Source organism: Thamnophis sirtalis, unplaced genomic scaffold, assembly GCF_051295495.1.
Source record: "Thamnophis sirtalis isolate CommonGarterSnake01/CBP01778 unplaced genomic scaffold, rThaSir2_p1.2 scaffold_2, whole genome shotgun sequence".
Taxonomy (NCBI): domain Eukaryota; kingdom Metazoa; phylum Chordata; class Lepidosauria; order Squamata; family Natricidae; genus Thamnophis; species Thamnophis sirtalis.
The window spans coordinates 3,277,326-3,295,283 of NW_028261382.1; the positions used below are offsets into that span (position 1 = coordinate 3,277,326).

General features: G+C 49.6%; 1 protein-coding gene across 2 annotated transcripts in view; it reads right to left on the bottom strand.

The window, feature by feature from the left end:
• Positions 1-117: 117 nt before the first annotated feature.
• The window catches only part of HMG20A (high mobility group 20A), a gene marked incomplete at its 3' end in the record, with an annotated part of 47,266 nt that continues 29,425 nt past the window's right edge, over positions 118-17,958 (bottom strand). For both annotated transcript variants that reach the window (XM_087704007.1, XM_087704006.1), the window contains 6 exon segments: positions 118-193; positions 7,314-7,345; positions 7,650-7,782; positions 12,662-12,871; positions 13,864-14,014; positions 16,629-16,716. In XM_087704007.1, coding sequence (XP_087560133.1) covers positions 118-193; positions 7,314-7,345; positions 7,650-7,782; positions 12,662-12,871; positions 13,864-14,014; positions 16,629-16,714 — 688 coding nt within the window.

Below are 17,958 nucleotides of genomic sequence, written 5' to 3' on the forward strand. Positions count from 1 at the left end.
ATGCAATGGAGGGTCCTGAATAGACACCGGTAGTATTGTTCTATCGCATGCCAAAACTTTGAGAACACGCCAAATGTCCAAGAAAGAGAATGTGAGTTTTTCTTTCGTTCTGCTCACCTTTACTGTGGTTCAAAAACTCCTCGGTAAATATTGGAATATCGAACACTGACCTCTCCTTGGTCTCCGGTTCCTTCTGCAATCAGACAAAAGTTGCGTCTTGAAAATTCCCAATACGAAACGACTCTGAAGGCCATTATAACCCCTTTCAGGCATTAATCAAAGGAAGGACATTGTGATAATTTATATTCATCAGGAAGGACATTATGATAATTTACAGATTAACAGAGTTGGAAGGGACCTTGTAGGTCATCTAGTCCAACCCCCCTTCTGCTCAAGCAGGACACCCTACACCATTTCTGATAAATGGCAGTCCAGTCTCTTCTTGAAAGCCTCCAGTGATGGAGTTCCCACAACTTCTGAAGGCAACTTCTGTTCCATGGGTTGATTGTTCTCCCTGTCAGGAAATTCCTCCTTATTTCCAGGTTGAATCTCTCCCTGGTCAGTTTCCATCCATTATTCCTTGTCTGGGCCTTCAGGTGCCTTGGAGAATAGCTTGACCCCCTCCTCTCTGTGGCAGCCCCTCAAATATTGGAAGACTGCTCTCCTGTCTCCCCTGGTCCTTCTCTTCACAAGACTGCTGTCTAGCTCCCTCTCTGCCTCCGTCGCAGAGCCCTCGTCTGAGCTTTCCTCAGCCTCCAGGACTGGACCATGTTCCTCCCCAACCTCCTCACTGTCCGACTCTTCTGCCAGCTCAACTGGCTGCCAGCAGGCCACAACAACATCCAACAAAGAGATAAGAGGAAGGTGGCCTAATATTGAAGGTAAGGATGAAAGGACAGAGTTCTTGTCTAAATCAGGGAGAAGGATATAGACTGAATTACCAGCCAAAATGTGCACAGGGTTCAGGAAAATAGCTGGAACAAACCCCCAAATATTTCTGGGTTTTGTTTGTTTTTTCCAATTCTCGGATCTTCGGTCAGGAATCTTGGCTTTCAGAGCTGGCCCTGGTGATTCCTCCGTTACCTTTGCTGTAACAACCGCCGTCAAAACAGTTGTGCAAGAGCGAAAAGAGATTGGCAAGGAGGAGGATTTTGAAGAGAGCTAAAAGCATCCTGACTGCCAGCGAGATCCATCAAGCAGGGGGAGAAGTCCTTTGTTTGGTTAGGACTGTGGCCTTATTTTTTCCTGTTTTTTTTTAATAGATTGATTCAGATTCAGATTCAGATTTAGTTTATTTGTATGCCGCCCTTCTCCGGGAGGGACTCAGGGTGGCGAACAACTCAAAGGGGGAAAAGGGAACATAAAACACAATACACGTGATTAAAATAAACAAGAATCATACAACCATACAAGTCGAGAGGGGAGGGGAACTCATCAACCCCAGGCCTGCCAGCACAGCCAGGTTTTGACGGCTTTCCGGAAGGCCTGGAGAGAGGTGAGGGTCCAAATCTCTGCGGGGAGTTCGTTCCAAAGGGCCGGAGCTGCCACAGAGAAGGCCCTCCCCCGGGTGGTAGCCAGATGGCATTGGCTGGTGGACGGAACCCGGAGGAGGCCAACCCTGTGTGATCTAACGGGTCTTTGGGAGGTAATTGGCAGCAGGCGTAGTACCCAGATTGAGCACCTCGGGTTTTGAACGAAGCGTCAAACAAGACTCGGAGTCGAGTTTTAAGGGCTGAAGATCCTACAAAGGAATTTTGGCCGTTCAAATTGGGAGCTTCGCACAGGCTGTGGCTCTTCCCAAGTTTGGGGAAGCACCCAGCAGGTCTTGTAAGAGGGAGACAACTTTCCACGCGACCCTTGAAAACTCTAGTAGAGTTGGTGGAGTGAGTCAGGCAAGGCAAGCAATTCGTCTCCCAACCAACGGGGAAAGGAACTAAAAACTGAGTCACCAGGAGAGGCCGGGCGAAAGGAAAAACAAGCCAACTCTTCTCAAATTAGAGGAAGTGAAATGCTTCCTGTCTGAGGTCCACAATCTGTCCACCCTACTGACCCAAAGTAACATTTGTGAAGATAACAATAACAGGAGGGGAGGGGAGGAGGAGAGGAGGGAGATTGCAAAGTCCTTGGAGCTCTCTAAACCTGGCTGTTTTCTTGCAGGCGTCTCATGACCCAACGGGGTAACATCATCAGTGCTAGAAAGGAATGGGATTTAGAGAGGGGAGCGGGAGGAGGAAGAGGAAGACGGTAAAGTCCTTGGGGCTCCCTGAGCGAGGTTGTTTTGTTGCAATTGTTTCATTACCCAGTTAGGTAATATCATCAGTGCTAGAAGGGAATAGAGTTTGTGAAGAGGAAGAGAGGGGAAGGAGGAGGGGGAGAGGAAGGACAAGGAGGAGAAGGAGAAGGAGGAGAAGGAGAAGAAGAAGAGGAGGAGAGGGGACAGGGGAGGAGGGGGAGGCGGAGGAGGAGAAGTACAAGGACGAGAAGGAGAAGGAGGAGAAGGAGAAGAAGAGGAGGAGGAGGAGGAGGAGAGGAAGGACAAGGACAAGAAGGAGAAGGAGAAGAAGAGGTGGAAGACAAGGAGGAGGAGAGGAAGGACAAGGATGAGAAGGAGAAGGAGAAGGAGAAGGAGAAGAGGAGGAGGAGGGGAGGAAGGACAAGAAGAAGGAGAGGAGGAGGAGGAGGAGGAGGAGAAGAGGGGGAGGGAGGAGGAGGAGGAGAAGAGGGGGAGGGGGGAGGAGGAGGAGGAGGAGGAGGAGGAGGAGGAGGAGAAGAAGAAGAAGAAGAAGAAGAAGAAGAAGAAGAAGAAGAAGAAGAAGAAGAAGAAGAAGAAGAAGAAGAAGAAACAAGCAGCAAATCTGCTTTTCCTGGATCCTTGCGGACAGAAATACGGTGGACAGAAATGCTAAATCCAGCCTAGATCTCTGCTTGACTGTGCAATGAATCACAATCAATAATTTTTAATACCAATAAATAGCAATAGCAATAGCAATAGCAGTAGACTTATATACCGCTTCATAGGCCTTTCAGGCCTCTCTAAGCGGTTTACAGAGAATCAGCATATTGCCCCCAACAATCTGGGTCCTCATTTTACCCACCTCGGAAGGATGGGAAGGCTGAGTCAACCCTGAGCCGGTGAGATTTGAACCGCTGACCTGCTGATCTAGCAGTAGCCTGCAGTGCTGCATTTAACCACTGCGCCACCTTGGCTCTTATATATAAAAACTGGATGCCGCCTCCAAAGGGTAGTATGTGACATTGGGACAGTGCTATCATGTCAGCCCTCCTCCTCCTTCTTGTCCTTAAAGGAGACATTCCCTACTGCCCGATTCCTGGAACGGAGTGGAAAAACGTTGGGGTGGGCATCATTTCGCAAGGCCTCACACAGCAACACTCAGCATCGAACCAAGGAACGGAACCAAGGGCTCCGCCCTCTTAAGCGCCATCGTCCCTCCCGTTTCTATTTCAGGAACCATCTCAGATAAAACTCATTATAAAAGAAGATATCAGGAGGGGAAAACGTTTTGCCTAAGGCAACAAACAGGGTTTGAAACCAGCTTTCGTGAGAAAGGAAACCGGCATTAAAAGCGGCGAGGAGGGCGGACTCTTTAAGAATGGATGAAAGCGAGAGGGGGCTGACCCACCCCAAGGACAAAAATATCGCTTCTCTTGGGAGGTTCTCCGCATGCACCCTCCCCACTGCAAGCAATTAAATCCCAGAGATCAAGCAACGACTTTCAGCTTAATGGAAGCATATTAATGGAAACCGTCAGCCCCTTTCCATTAAGCGGGTACATTTCGCCAACATGGGAAGAATCTCCCAGGGGGGGAAGAGGGGGGAGAGGGAAGGGGGGGGCCTCCCTACCATTTAAACCCCTCGCGGGAATGACATCAGCCGAGATCTTATTACCCTTTTATTGCAAAGGGTCTGGCGTTTGCTCGGGCTTCGGGTCAGGGCGTCACTAAGACGAGCAAACTCCAAGGATGATGATGATGATGAGGGCGGCTGCTTTCCTGGTCCTGGAAAGAGGCAGTTAGGGGGACACGTGAACTGACTTGGGGGGGGGGAGGTGAAAAAGAACCGCGGGGTGTTCCTAGGACAGGCCTCGGTTCTGAGATGGCAGGAATGACCTGACTCCTTGATAGAGGAGAATGTTTTTGTGGCTCAGGGTTGAAATTAAGAGAGCCTTGGGCCTCTCTGAGTTTGGTGGTTTTCTTGCAGTCGTTTCATTACCCAGCTAGGTAATATCATCAGTACTAGAAGGGAATGGTGTCTGTGGGGAGGAGGAGGAGGAGGAGGAGGAGGAGGAGGAGGAGGAGGAGGAGGAGGAGGAGGAGGAGGAGGAGGACTATGGGGTCCTTGTGCTCTCTGAGCTCGGTTGTTTTCTTGCAAATAGCAATAGCAGTAGCAGTTAGACTTATATACCGCTTCATAAGGCTTTCAGCCCTCTCTAAGCGGTTTACAGAGTCAGCATATTGCCCCCACAGTCTGGGTCCTCATTTCACCCACCTCGGAAGGATGGAAGGCTGAGTCAAGCTTGAGCCGGTGAGATTAGAACCGCTGAACTGCAGATAACAGTCAGCTGAAGTGGCCTGCAGTACTGCACCCTAACCACTGCGCCACCTCGGCTCTTGAAATGTTTCATTACCCAGCTAGGTAATATCATCAGTACTAGAAGGGAATGGAGTTTGTGGAAAGAAGAAGAAGGAGGAGGAGGAGGAGGAGGAGGAGGAGGAGGAGGAGGAGGAGGAGGAGGAGGAGGAGGAGGAGGAGGAGGAGGAGGAGGAGGAGGAGGACTGTGAGGTCCTTGTACCCTCTTAACTCGGTTGTCTTCTTGCAGATGTTCCATTACCAGATTAGGTAACTACAGCACTGATGAAGTTACCTAGTTTGGTAATGAAAGGCCCACAACAACCAAGCTCAGAGAGCACTAAGGACCTCTCAATCCGGAGAGTGTCAGTAAAGTTTCAAGAAAGAAATTAACGAAACGAAAATATTTCCTTCCGTTCAGTGTATTCTGACATTGTGTCGGTGTGGGGGAACAGACCAATCTGCTTTTGGAGGGCGGCTGTTAAGTTGTGACAATGAATTCTAGCTGGATAAAAGAACTATTATCAACCCTCGGTGTACAGTCCTTTAACAGACTCGTTTGGGGGGAAATTCTTCCCCCCTCCCCTCCCCCCAAAAAATTGGAACTAACTGAATCGAGAACGCCAAGGAAGATTCTTAAATCTTAAGGATTATTGTCGAATGCATTGTCTAGGACCCTGCTTTTCCATTTTGCTTTGTGGAAATTATCTGGCCCAACAGCTGGCTGCAATCCTCCTGGGTTGCTGAAGGAGGGAAGCACTCCCAAGCCAGGAATGTAAGGCCAATTCTGTTTTAAATAGTTATTCGAGTGCCTCTAAGGGGCACGCAGCAATCTCAAGGCTGATCAAAAGGATGGTAGTCAGGTACCAAAAAAATGCAACACTGATGTATAACCGCGGACAGTGAGAAGCTTTTAAAACACTTGAGCCAGGAGTTCGAAGATGATGAGGCCACCACTAACAAGACATTCTCTTTTGTGCTTGCTGGGCCGTAGAATAAACCTTGTTCTATTTTGGAGAGATTTACAGGGTTACAAGTGTTGAGCGCTGGAAAATCAGAAACCCAAGAAGTTCAAATATATGTGAGGGTTTATTGCAAGCTTAAGCTCTCTACAAGAATCTGAATTACTAACGGCGCGATTCGGTGACGGTATATTAAGAGCAGAATTCCAGGTGGGCTGGAGTTAGATCTCTTGTGTGCGCGAAGGGACTCGAGACTAGTGACACGTTTGACCCCTCCACCCCAACCATCAGAACGTAGAAATGAAAAGGGACTACTTGCTACTTGGATACCAAAACAGGGAGGGGGGTTGTTTCTCTCCTTTGCTTAGCATCACCCAGTCCCAACAATGAGGTTCTTGTTTCCTCTTCCAAGGTTTGAGATTACCATATTTTTTGGAGTATAAGACACTCCGAAGTATAAGATGCACCTAGCTTTTGGGGAGGAAAACGGGGGGGGGGGGGGACTCTGCTTCTCACAATTAACCTCCTTGCAACAAACAGCACAGACGATATACACTGTTTGTGGTGTTAGATTTCAGACTATATTTGTACAGATGCTGTTAAAATTGATGTGGGTTTCTGGAAGTATATGTTATTCTATTTAAAAGAAGATACACAGGCACTGGGCCTCTTCAGATCAAGCATTTATTTTAAAAAGCAGCTTCATTTTCTTAAGTTGTCTAAAAGAAGAATAAAGCAGCCTTTTAAAAATAAGGTCTAATAATTTGAACATTCTGTCGGCATTTATAGCTATTGACTTACCTCCTTGCAGCAAACAGCAAACAGCCTATTTCAGTTTAGCCTAATTAGCACAAGGGGGGGGGGGAAATCTGCCTCCCAGCAATTTGCCTCCTTGCAGCAAACAGCCCGTTTCACTTTCAATTTCAGTTTCAGCATGCTCCGCCCAATCACCCGCTGTTTCAGGCTGCCGGATTGCCATAGCCTATTGCAAGCCCCATTTTCCCCGTTTGCTGCAAGGAGGTAAATTGTTGGGAGGCAGAGAAGAAAGGGTGGGGGCCGGTGAGTGGGCGGGGCTGCATTCGGTGCATAAGACACACCCAAATTTTCACCCTCTTTTGGGGGGGGGGAGTGTGTCTCGTATTTTGAAGATTTTGCAGAATCTTAAGCAACTGGTCCAGCAGATCGACCAGGGGACGGGACTGAGGTTATCGTAACTTTGGTCTATGGGGTGCTATTTCATTCTATTTTCAGCAGGCTTGCTTGTTAACTACAGGAGCCTCAACGCCCCTTCAATTAACTCCAGTAATGCTGTCAACCCTGATGTTGGCCTGACTGAGGCCATTTTGAGACTTCAGCGCTGACCCACTGGAGCTGAGTGGTAGGGACGGCGGAATAGAGATAGTTGGGGTATTCTAGCCAAAACAAAATGGTTTCTCTTGGGAACCAAGGTCATTCCTGCAGGTGTTCGGAAGGAGGGGAGTGGTGTCACTTAGCAGCTGGATTGCATCCTGACTGGGCCACGTGACGGGTTGTTTTGGCAAAGTGGCAAATGTTTACTTTTAATTAGGTGAGAACCACAGGAATGTTCAGAGTCGGTTTTCACCAGCCTGTGCCAATATGACGTAGCCAATAAACTTGTTCTTTGAGGAATCTGTCTGCCTCGGAGTTTTGTTTGCTACGGGTGTGTTCCTTGGAACCCTGACAAACACTTAATGAGAAAAGAATTAGCTCCAGATGTTATCATAAAAAAATAAGGCATTTACCTGATGGTCGTGGGGAGCTGGGCGTGTTCCTTCTGAAACAGACAAGACGAGGAGTAAGTTTACAATGTGTTTACAACGACTGCAGCTTCCAAAGATCGTGGGATAGCCTTGGACTCTTGATTTACTTCTGGAACCCTGACACTTAACAACCGTGTTACTAACTTGACGACAGGGATTCTCTAGACAACGGCGGCAAGCGAGGTCGTAAAATGGGGCAAAACTCAACTCAGCAACCGTCCCGCTTAGCAACAACGCAAATGTTGGCCTCCGTTGTAAGTCAAGGGCGGCCCGTATTACGGTACAACGAGCCCGCATGTGTTACCTTAGAGCTCGTACCTTGCCGATGCGTTTTGCCTTTCTGTCTGTCCTGGGTTTTCCTGCTAAACACCTTGTAAGCCTCCGTCTTCTGGTACTGCTCCAGCTCCTTCATGTAGCGCTCCTTATCTCGGTCGGCTTCCTCAAGGTAGCGCTGCAACGACAGAACAATCACTCTTCTGTCCTTGGCCAACTGGGTTGAGGAAGCCAGAGAGTTGAGATTCAGCCGCCGTCTCTGGTTTCACCCGAGAATGTAAAGCGGAGCTGAATGCCCAAGAGCTGGCCGGGTTAAAAATCAGCCGAGTTGGCTCTCAGCCCCATCCGTACGTGAATATCGAACTAGAATTTGGCATTTTGTTCATCGTTGCTCAGTTGTGACCCTCCTCACTTCAGGATGTGGGATGGGCCTAACATTTCCCCACATGCCTAAAAGCAACCCTACAGGTTTCCCGGTGAATGGCCACGAGTAACTCAAGAGTAGATCCATCTGGATAGGAAGTGTCTGCACCTCTGGCTTTACTATGGGTTTAAACTACAGAAATCTTGGGAAAGAGGGAGAGGGAGGGAGATATAGGGGATGGATGGAAGGGAGGGAGGGATACGGAGGGAGGGATAGGGAAGGAGGGAGGAAGATATAGGGGATGGATGGATGGATGGATGGATGAGGGAGGGAGGGAGGGAGAGGAAGAAGGATGGATGGATGGATAGGGAGGGAAAGGGGAAGATATAGATGATGGATGAATGGAGAGAGAGGGGGAGAGATATAGGTGATGGATGGATTGATGGGGAAGGAGGGAGGAAGATATAGGTCATGGATGGATGGATGGATGGATGGATGGGAAGGAGGGAGGAAGATATAGATGATGGATGGATGAATGGATTGATGGGGAAAGAGGGAGATATAGGTGATGGATGGATGGATGGACAGATATAGGGAAGGAGGGAGGAAGATATAGATGATGGATGGATGGATGGGAAAGGAAGGAGGAAGATATGATGGATAGATGGATGGATGTGTGGATGGATGGATAGAGAGGGAGGGAAAGGGAAGATATAGATGATGGATGAATGGAGAGGGGGGAGGGAGATATAGGTGATGAAGAGAGAGACAGACAGACAGACATTCAGATAGACAGACAAATAAAGGTGTTGGTACAAATGGAGAGCAGAAGACGCTTATCACAGGTTTAATTGCACATCTGTCCTCCTGCCTCTGGATGGGAGGGATCAAGCATAAAAGTTTAGCTTTCCGATCAGCGTTCAGTGTTTGAATCTGGTTCTAAAGACATCATTGGCTCTTGCTAAGAGCCAAGGTGGCGCAGTGGTTAAAATGCAGCACTGCAGGCTACTGCTAGATCAGCAGGTCAGCGGTTCAAATCTCACCGGCTCAGGGTTGACTCAGCCTTCCATCCTTCCGAGGTGGGTAAAATGAGGACCCAGATTGTTGGGGGCAATATGCTGACTCTATGTAAACCGCTTAGAGAGGCCTGAAAGGCCTATGAAGCGGTATATAAGTCTACTGCTATTGCTATTGCTATTGCTATATCATATCAAAGTTTGCCTGGAGCTGCCTGTCATTTTTCCTTAATGAATGGAGCCCGGCTGCAAAACTCTTCAAAGGGAGATGTTAACGGGCGAAGAACTTCAAAAAGAGACCTGGGAGAGGATGGGGGCCCTTTCGGATTAAAAGCCCCTCTTTCTCCCCCTCCTTCCTCTTTCACTTGGTTTCCTGTTGCTCTCTGAGCCCCCCTGGTTTAGAGACCGGTGAGGGATGGAGGAAAATAGGAGCGATGACAGCAGGACGGAAACAAGCAAAGGCATTCGGTTTCTACCTGTGTGTAAATGAGAAGGCAAGGATGGCCTTGATGGAGGGAGGCAACTTTGTTGCGGAGGCAGCTGCGCCGCACGGAAAATCCCTTACGATCCCCTGCATTTTGTCGTCAATGCATTGCTACGGTGCGGCCTGAATACTGAATCCCTTCCAAAGTGTGTTGAAAGGAGGCAAAATGCAACAGGCATCCAGCACAGGTGGCCCTCGACTTACGACAGTTCGCTTAGCGACCGTTCAAACTTACAACGGCACTTGGGGGGGGGAGAAGGGGACTCGGGACCATTTTCCACGCTTACGGCCATTGCAGCATCCCCATCATCGCGTGATTTACATTCACTGATTCACACTTATGACGGTCGCCGTGGATCGCCCCTTTTTGTGACCTTCCGACCGGCAAAGTCCACGGGGGAAAAGCCATGCTCGCTTCGCAACCGTGTTACTCGTTTGGGAACCACAACGACTCGCTTAAGGAACGGGGCGAGGGGAGTCGTAAAATGGGCGAAACTCATTCAACCCGTTTCTCACTCGGCGACATGCATGCTTGGGCTCCATCGCAGTCATAAGTTGAGGACTACCTATACAAAGGGAAAAGCAAGGCACGGAGAGTTATCGAGGTCCTCCTATCGCTCATGAAAATCAGGACCGGGGTGGGGGGAGGGGGGGGCTCGATGCTCACTCAGCTTGGTCGCTATTTTTGCAAACGTTGCTGTAGGGACCCAAATTCTACAAGTGGCTTTTTAGAGTTGTGGTGGGATAGTATGCTTTGGTGGCTCGGGGGCTAAGATGCTGAGCTTGTTGATCAGAATGCTCGGCAGTTCAGCGGTTCGAATCCCTAGTGCCTGCATAACGGAGTGAGCTCCCGTTACTTGTCCCAGCTTCTGCCAACCTAGCAGCTCGAAAGCAGGTAAAAAATGCAAGTAGAAAAATAGGGGCCACTTTGGTGGGAAGGGAACAGCGTTCCGTGCGCCTTCGGCATTGAGTCATGCCGGCCACATGACCACGGAGACGTCTTCGGGCAGCGCTGGCTCTTCGGCTTTGAAACGGAGATAGCAATAGCAGTTAGACTTATATACCGCTTCATAAGGCTTTCAGCCCTCTCTAAGCGGTTTACAGAGTCAGCATATCGCCCCCACAGTCTGGGTCCTCATTTCACCCACCTCGGAAGGATGGAAGGCTGAGTCAACCTTGAGCCTGGTGAGATTAGAACCGCCGAACTGCAGATAACAGTCAGCTGAAGTGGCCTGCACCCTAACCACTGCGCCACCTCGGCAGTGGTTAGATGAGCAGCACCCCCTAGAGTCGGGAACGACTAGCGCATTTGTGCGAGGGGAAGCTTTACCTTGACCTTACGCTTTGTATTTCTCCCGTTTAGTCCCTCTGTCAGCCAGGCTGATTTATTTCCTGAGTTTGAAAGCCGCTCAGGAAGCCCAATTGCTAACAGGACATTGTCTCTGCCATAAAGACAGCGAAAAGCCGTTCAGAATGTCAAGGCCTTACTTCTGAAGAGACCCATTCAGGACCCCCCCCCCCCAGTTCCAGCCAACGCCGCTCCAAGAACCTGCTCCAAGGCCTCTGCCACAGCCAGCTTAAAGCAGGCAACGCTCACTAAAGAAAGCATGTCAGCTCGCCAGCCGTCTCCTCGCCAACCTCCCTTGGCTTTCGTCCTTCGGAGCAGAAAGAAGAATTGAGGCACGATGCGCAGGATGTTTTCTCGCCGTTCTAAAAAGGGGGGAGGTGAATTGTTCCTTTGTCCCCGGCGTTTTCAATCGGCGTCCTGTTCAATCTGTTCTTTCGGTTGTTATCTGTTTGGCCCGAGATGCCAGCTGTACCGATGAATGTTAAGGAGGGCATCGTTCCATCAGCTTGCCTTGCCAGTTCCCCACAAACTCCCTGGGCACCGAGGCGCGTTCCTACCTGTCGCACTCCAGAGTTGCCTCCTGCAGGCTAAAGGGCTGCGTTATATTACAGAGTAATATACAGGTCCAGGAGGAAGGTGTCTTTTAGAAAGCATCCTAGCCTGGAGGATTTGTGGCTGGGGTTTCAACTTGTGTATTTGTAGCTGGGGTTTCAACTTCTGGGCTCCTTGGGGGGGCTCTCTGAGAGCTTGGGGGTTTTCTTGAAGACGTTTCATGGCCCAACTAGGTAACTTCATCAGTGCTAGAAGGGAATGGGGTTTGCAGAGTGGGGGGGGGAGGATTGTGGGGTCCTTGGCGCTCTCTGAGCTTGGTGGTTTTCTCGTAGACGTTTCTCTGCCCAACTAGGTAACATCATCAGTGCTAGAAGGGAGTGGGATTTGCAGAATGAACGAAGGAGGAGGAGGAGGAGAAGACAAGGAAGAAAAAGAGGAAGAGGAGGAGGAAGAATGTAGAGTCCTTGGTGCCCTCTGAGCTTGGTGGTTTTCTCGTAGACGTTTCGCTGCCCAGCTAGGTAACATCATCAGTGCTAGAAGGGAGTGGGATTTGCAGAATGAAGGAGGAGAGGAGGAGGAGGAGGAGGAGGAGGAGGAGGAGGAGGAGGAGGTGGTGGTGGAGGAGGAGGAGGAGGAGGAGGAGGAGGAGGAGGAGGAGGAGGAGGAGGAGGAGGAGGAGGAGGAGGAGGAATGTGGAGTCCTTGGTGCTCTCTGAGCTTGGTGGTTTTCTCGAAGACGTTTCATTGCCCAACTAGGTAACCTCATCAGTGCTAGAAGGGAGTGGGGTTTGAAGAGTGGGGGGGAAGACTATGGATTCATTGGTGCTCTATGAGCTTGGTTGTTTTCTTGCAGACATTTCATTACCCAACTATGTAACTTCATCAGTTAGAAGGGAATGGAGAGGAGGAGGAGGAAAAGGAGGAGGAAAAGGAGGAGGAGGAGGAGGAGGAGGAGGAGGAGGAGGAGGAGGAGGAGGAGGAGGAGGAGGAGGAGGAGGAGGAGGAGGAGGGAGGACAACGATGACAACTGTGGGGTCCTTGATGCTCTCTGAGCTTGTCAGTTACAAGTGAGGATCCAATCAAATGCCATTAAAAAAAAAGGGTTCATCAACCTTGGCCCCTTTAAGACTGGTGGACTTCCAACTCCCAGAATTCCCCAGCTGGCTGGGGAACTCAGCTAGCGGGGGGGGGGGGGGGATTCTGGGAGTTGAAGTCCACCAGTCTTAAAGGGGCCAGGGTTGGCGAGCCGGGCCATAAATCATTCCCTAAGAGGGAAAGGCGAATCCAGCGGTACCCGTTTCTCCTCCGGAGGGAGTTTGCTCCATTCGTTGCCCAACATCCGGGTGATTTCTGGAAAGGGGACTTCGGGTCTCTTGGCGCGAAGCTGCTCCCGCCGCTCGTTCATAAACCTCACGTAGCCCGTCAGGGGGGATTTGGGGGCGTTGCTGTCCCTTAAAGGCTTCTTCCTCTTCCGCCCTTTGGACCAGCTCCCTCTCTTGGCTCTCTGCAGGGGGAGACAATTAGCAATAGCAGTTAGCAGTTAGACTTATATACCGCTTCATAGGGCTTCCAGCCCTCTCTAAGCGGTTTACAGAGTCAGCATATCGCCCCCAACAACAATCTGGGTCCTCATTTCACCCACCTCGGAAGGATGGAAGGCTGAGTCAACCCTGAGCCGGTGAGATTTGAACCGCCGAACTGCAGAACTGCAGTCAGCTGAAGTAGCCTGCAGTGCTGCATTTAACCACTGCGCCACCTCGGCTCTCTCAAAACCCATCGCTCGGTTGTTGTTTTAAAAAATACATTATCATCTCCCGTCTTTCGATAAACAGCAGGTGGTCCTCAACTTACGACCGCCGACAGAGCCCCAAATCCCCGCCGCTAAGAAAAGACAGCAGTCGGGCGAGTCTCGCCCCATTTCACCACCTTCCTTAAGTGAATCGCTGCAGTTCTCGACTTAAGAGTAACCCGGTTGTTAAGCGAATCCGACTTCCCCATCGGCTTTTGCTTGCCAACGGTCGCAAAAAGGGGGGGGGTCGCACAACCGTCGTAAATACGAGTCGGTTGCCAAGCGTCTGAATTTTGCTCACCCGACCGTTGGGGGAAGGGGGGGGGAGAGATGCTAAGTTTGGGGGAAAAAACGGTCCAAAGCCCCTTTTCTCAGTGCCGCCGTAATGTCGAGTGGTCACTAAACGGACCGTTGTAAGTCGAGGACTACCTGCGCAGGAGGCTTTTTTTCATTGAGTCGAAAGACAGCCTCCATTCCAGCCCAACCATCGGTAACCTGCTGGGGAAGGGTGGGGGGGATTTTGTTTGTGGGTGACACCCCGTTACGGAGCCCCCCTTGTGAAGGGCAGGATTGCTTTAATTAAAATGTAAATAATCGATTCACCCCCCCACCACCACCGGCTAAGAAGAAAAGATGAATGGAAGGAAACAGGCAGGTTGGAGGAGGAGGAGGAGGGGGAAGTCTTTTATAGACGCGTTTCCGCTCACCTCCTCCTCTGTCCTCAGCTCGCTATTTTCAGCTGCGTTAAACGGCTCGTTGCGCAACAGTTGGCTCTGCAAGACGTCTTCGGCGGCAAAATCGGGGTGGTTGACAGACTGGGAGGCACTGCCGCAGCACGAGCCTTCGGAATGATTTACCCTGGGAGAAAGGAAGGAAGGGAAAGGAGGAGAGAGACTCAGATCATCCTCGGAGATATACTCCCACTCTCGACAAAACCGCGTCGGGCACAAATTTACCCCATCCGCTCTCTCGCTTCGGCCTCCAAAATTTGAGTTTGAGTTTTGAGTTTTATTATTATTTATAGGCCGCCCTTTTCCCTGAGGGGACTCAGGGCGGCTGACAAAGTATAGGGGAGGGGATACAAAACAGTAAACAAGAAACAATACATGAGTAAAAATAATACACAACATTCATTCATCATTCGGGTGGGGACAGATTACGATCTTTATCCCCAGGCCTGACGGGATAGCCAGGACTTGAGGGCTGTGCGGAAGGTCTGAAGGGTGGTGAGGGTACGAATCTCCACGGGGGGAGGTCGTTCCAAAGGGTCGGAGCTACTACTGAAAAGGCTCTCCTCCGTGTGGTTGCCAGTCGACACTGACTGGCAGATGGAACTCGGAGGAGGCCTAATCTAAAATGTCACAAAACTGAGAAATCTTCGGAGGCGGGCGTGACAAAGGGCAGCTGATAAGGGGGCCCTGGATTCTACAACGTTGGCCTTGCCCATTGCAGATAAAGGAGGATTTCTGACCTCAACGGGGTGCGTTATGGTGCCGGGGGGGGGGGTGGGGTGGAATATATTTTGTTTTGTAATAAGAGCCGAAGTTCTGGGTCTTCTCTGTGTTTTAAAGGCTCCGAAAGCTTCACAGGAGGACCGAAGGCAAAAAAAAACCCCTGTGTTTTATTATTCAATAGGTTTCAGGCAACATTTCCAACTCGGCGTGTGATGCTAACTTTGATCTTGGGGAGGGTTTTTTTGCTTTCATTTACGGTCACACCACTTGCTAGCTGGCTGTTGCACTGGGGAGGGAGGGAGGGAGGATGGGGGAGTAAGGATTTTTATTTTAAAAACATAACAACCTTGGAGTGATAGGGAAGGCCACAGTGTGTTCCACAGCCTTCTGAGCCCATCGTAATAAATCGCTGGGCGCAGCACAATTGCCTGTCTCAAAAACAGCTCACAGGGGAACGTATGCAATGCAGCTGCCGTGGTTCGAGGCTTGGGCGTTCTCTCCCCTTCCTCCTCCCCCCCCCCCAAAAAAAAAATCAGGCCAGAGCGAGAGAAGGGTAGGCAACAAACATTGCAAACAAATCCTTTTTTAAAAAAAAAATTCCTTCCCCACAAATCCTGAAAGGCCTGAGCTAAAACCAACCATTAGCAATAGCAATAGCAGTTAGACTTATATACCGCTTTATAGGGCTTTCAGCTTTCATTCCCTAAGAGGGAAAGGCACTACCCCCCTAAAAGAGGGTGAAAATTTGGGTACATTTGGGTGCATTTATATACCAAATGTAGTTCCACCCACCGGCCTCCACCCTTTGGCTTCTGCCTCCCAGCAATTTGCCTCCTTGCAGCAAACAGCAAACAGCCTGCTTCAGCTTCAATAGCAATAGCAATAGCAGTTAGACTTATATACCCCTTCATAGGGCTTTCAGCCCTCTCTAAGCGGTTTACAGAGTCAGCATATCGCCCCCACAGTCTGGGTCCTCCTTTCACCCACCTCGGAAGGATGGAAGGCTGAGTCAACCTTGAGCCGGTGAGATTAGAACAGCTGAACTGCAGATAACAGTCAGCTGAAGTGGCCTGCAGTACTGCACCCTAACCACTGCGCCACCTCGGCTCTCGGTTAATGCCACTGTAATTCAGAATAACAGCTGGAAGGGACCCCGGAGGTCTTCTAGTCCAACCCCCTGCTTAGGCAGGAAACCCTACCCCACTTCAGACAAATGGTTATCCAACATCTTCTTAAAAACCTCCAGTGTTGGAGCATTCGCAACGCCTGGAGGCAAGTTGTTCCACTGATTAATTGTCCTCAATATTAAGAAGTTTCTCCTCAGTTCTATGTTGCTTCTCTCCTTGATCATTTTCCACCCATTGCTTCTTGTCCTGCCATCAGGTGCCTTGGAGAATAGCTTGACTCCCTCTTCTTTGGGGCAATTGCTGAAATATTGGAAGACTGCTATCATGTCTCCCCTAGTCCTTCTTTTCGTTAAACTAGACATACCCAGTTCCTGCAACCGTTCTTCATACGCTTTAGCCTCCAGTCCCCTAATCCAGTGTTTCCCAACCTTGGCAACTTGAAGATGTCCGGACTTCAACTCCCAGAATTCCCCAGCCAGCATTCGCTGGCTGGGGAATTCTGGGAGTTGAAGTCCGGACATCTTCAAGTTGCCAAGGTTGGGAAACACTGCCCTAATCATCTCTGTTGCTCTTTTCTGCACTCTTTCAAATCCCACTGCACTGAAATGCTTACTTTACTGCACATGAAAAATGTAAAGGTGGTAAGGAGTGGAAGGCAATTCTTACTTCCTATGCGATGTGCTCATCAAGTTGGGAAAAGAGATGAGAGATGAGAGATAGAGAGATAGAGAGATAGAGAGATAGAGAGATAGAGAGATAGAGAGATAGAGAGATAGAGAGAGAGAGACAGAGAGAGAGAGAGAGAGAGAGAGAGAGAGAGAGAGAGAAAGAAAGAAAGAAAGAAAAGGGTTAGGCATGCATCAGTCTAAAGTTAGATAATAAGTTACTCACCCCGAGGGCACATCGGTGTTCTCCTTCGAGCCATCGTCCTCTTGAATGCGTGAAGGGGGAGATGAGTTGCTCATTGGATTCTCCATTACTGTTACAAAAGGGGAAATGAGAGGCAATTGTCCCATTAGTGTCTCTGGAGATTCTCCATCATCCAAGCCATGAATGTGAACCGTATTTTTTGAAGTATAAGATGCACCTTTCCCCCCTAAAGAGGGTGCGTCTTATACACCGAATACAGAGATTTTTGGCCTCCTGAACCCCCGCCCCACATCCCATTTTTGCACAAAAAAAAACGGGTGAAAAACGGGCCGTTTTTCGCAAAAATGGAGGCATTTTTTGCCTTCCCCCAGCCCTGCTGAAGCCTGCCGAGTGCTCCTGGAGGGCCGGGGAGGACAAAACCTTTTTTTTTTCTTACTTACCTCTTCGAAATCTTGGTGTGTCTTATACACCGGTGCGTCTTATGGTATGGTCTGAAAAATACGGTACTTTTCCAAAAGTCTTAAGACTTCCTTGGGTTTTTTTTCCCCTTGAAAACGTTCCACTTCGCTTCCAAGAAGCTTCTTCAGTTCAGAACTCAAGAAGTTTCCTGGATGAGAAGCGAAACATTTTCAAGTCCGACGGCCTACAGAGCATGTTCGTAGTGTCACCGGCAGGATTATATCCCGCTTTTAAGTCTTCACACCTAATTTCAACATCTTGGGGTTATTACCTTGTTTTTGTGTGGTTTGTTGATAGCGCGCTTTTGTCGGCGCGCATTTATCGGCGCGCTTCTGTGGGCGAGATTTAGACTTCGCTCTTTTCTCGCCGCGGTTTCGTCGGCGCGCTTTTGTCGGGCGCGCATTTGACGGGTCACGGAGTAGAAGGCCTCCAAGGTCCCTTCCAGCTCTGCTTTGCTCTATTTCTATTCCTTATTCTTATTCTCTCCTCGACTTACAAAACCAGTCCCTGCTGCCAGAAAGATCGGGGACTGGTTATCTAACAGGCACTCTGCTTGAAGAATATGTGAAATACCTCGGGGCATAGTTAGACTTTCCAACCTCAATAAAAAGGCATAAATCCCTCACCCAGATTTCATGCAGCCTTAGGAGCTAATAGGCATGTTGCCTTTTCTGTCCTGTTCTATATATTATATTCTAGGATCCTATAGGTTATATTCCACAAGCTGGTCTTCTTTCCCCCCCACCACTGGCCTTCAGACTTCATAAGCAACAATTTAAGGGTCAATTCGGCGTGGGAAGCAGCTGGACACCAGGGGGTTACCACGGGGCAAAAGGGGCCATATAAACACAGGAAGTTGGAAGAATGCAAACCCCTTTCTTGCTTTAAAGGT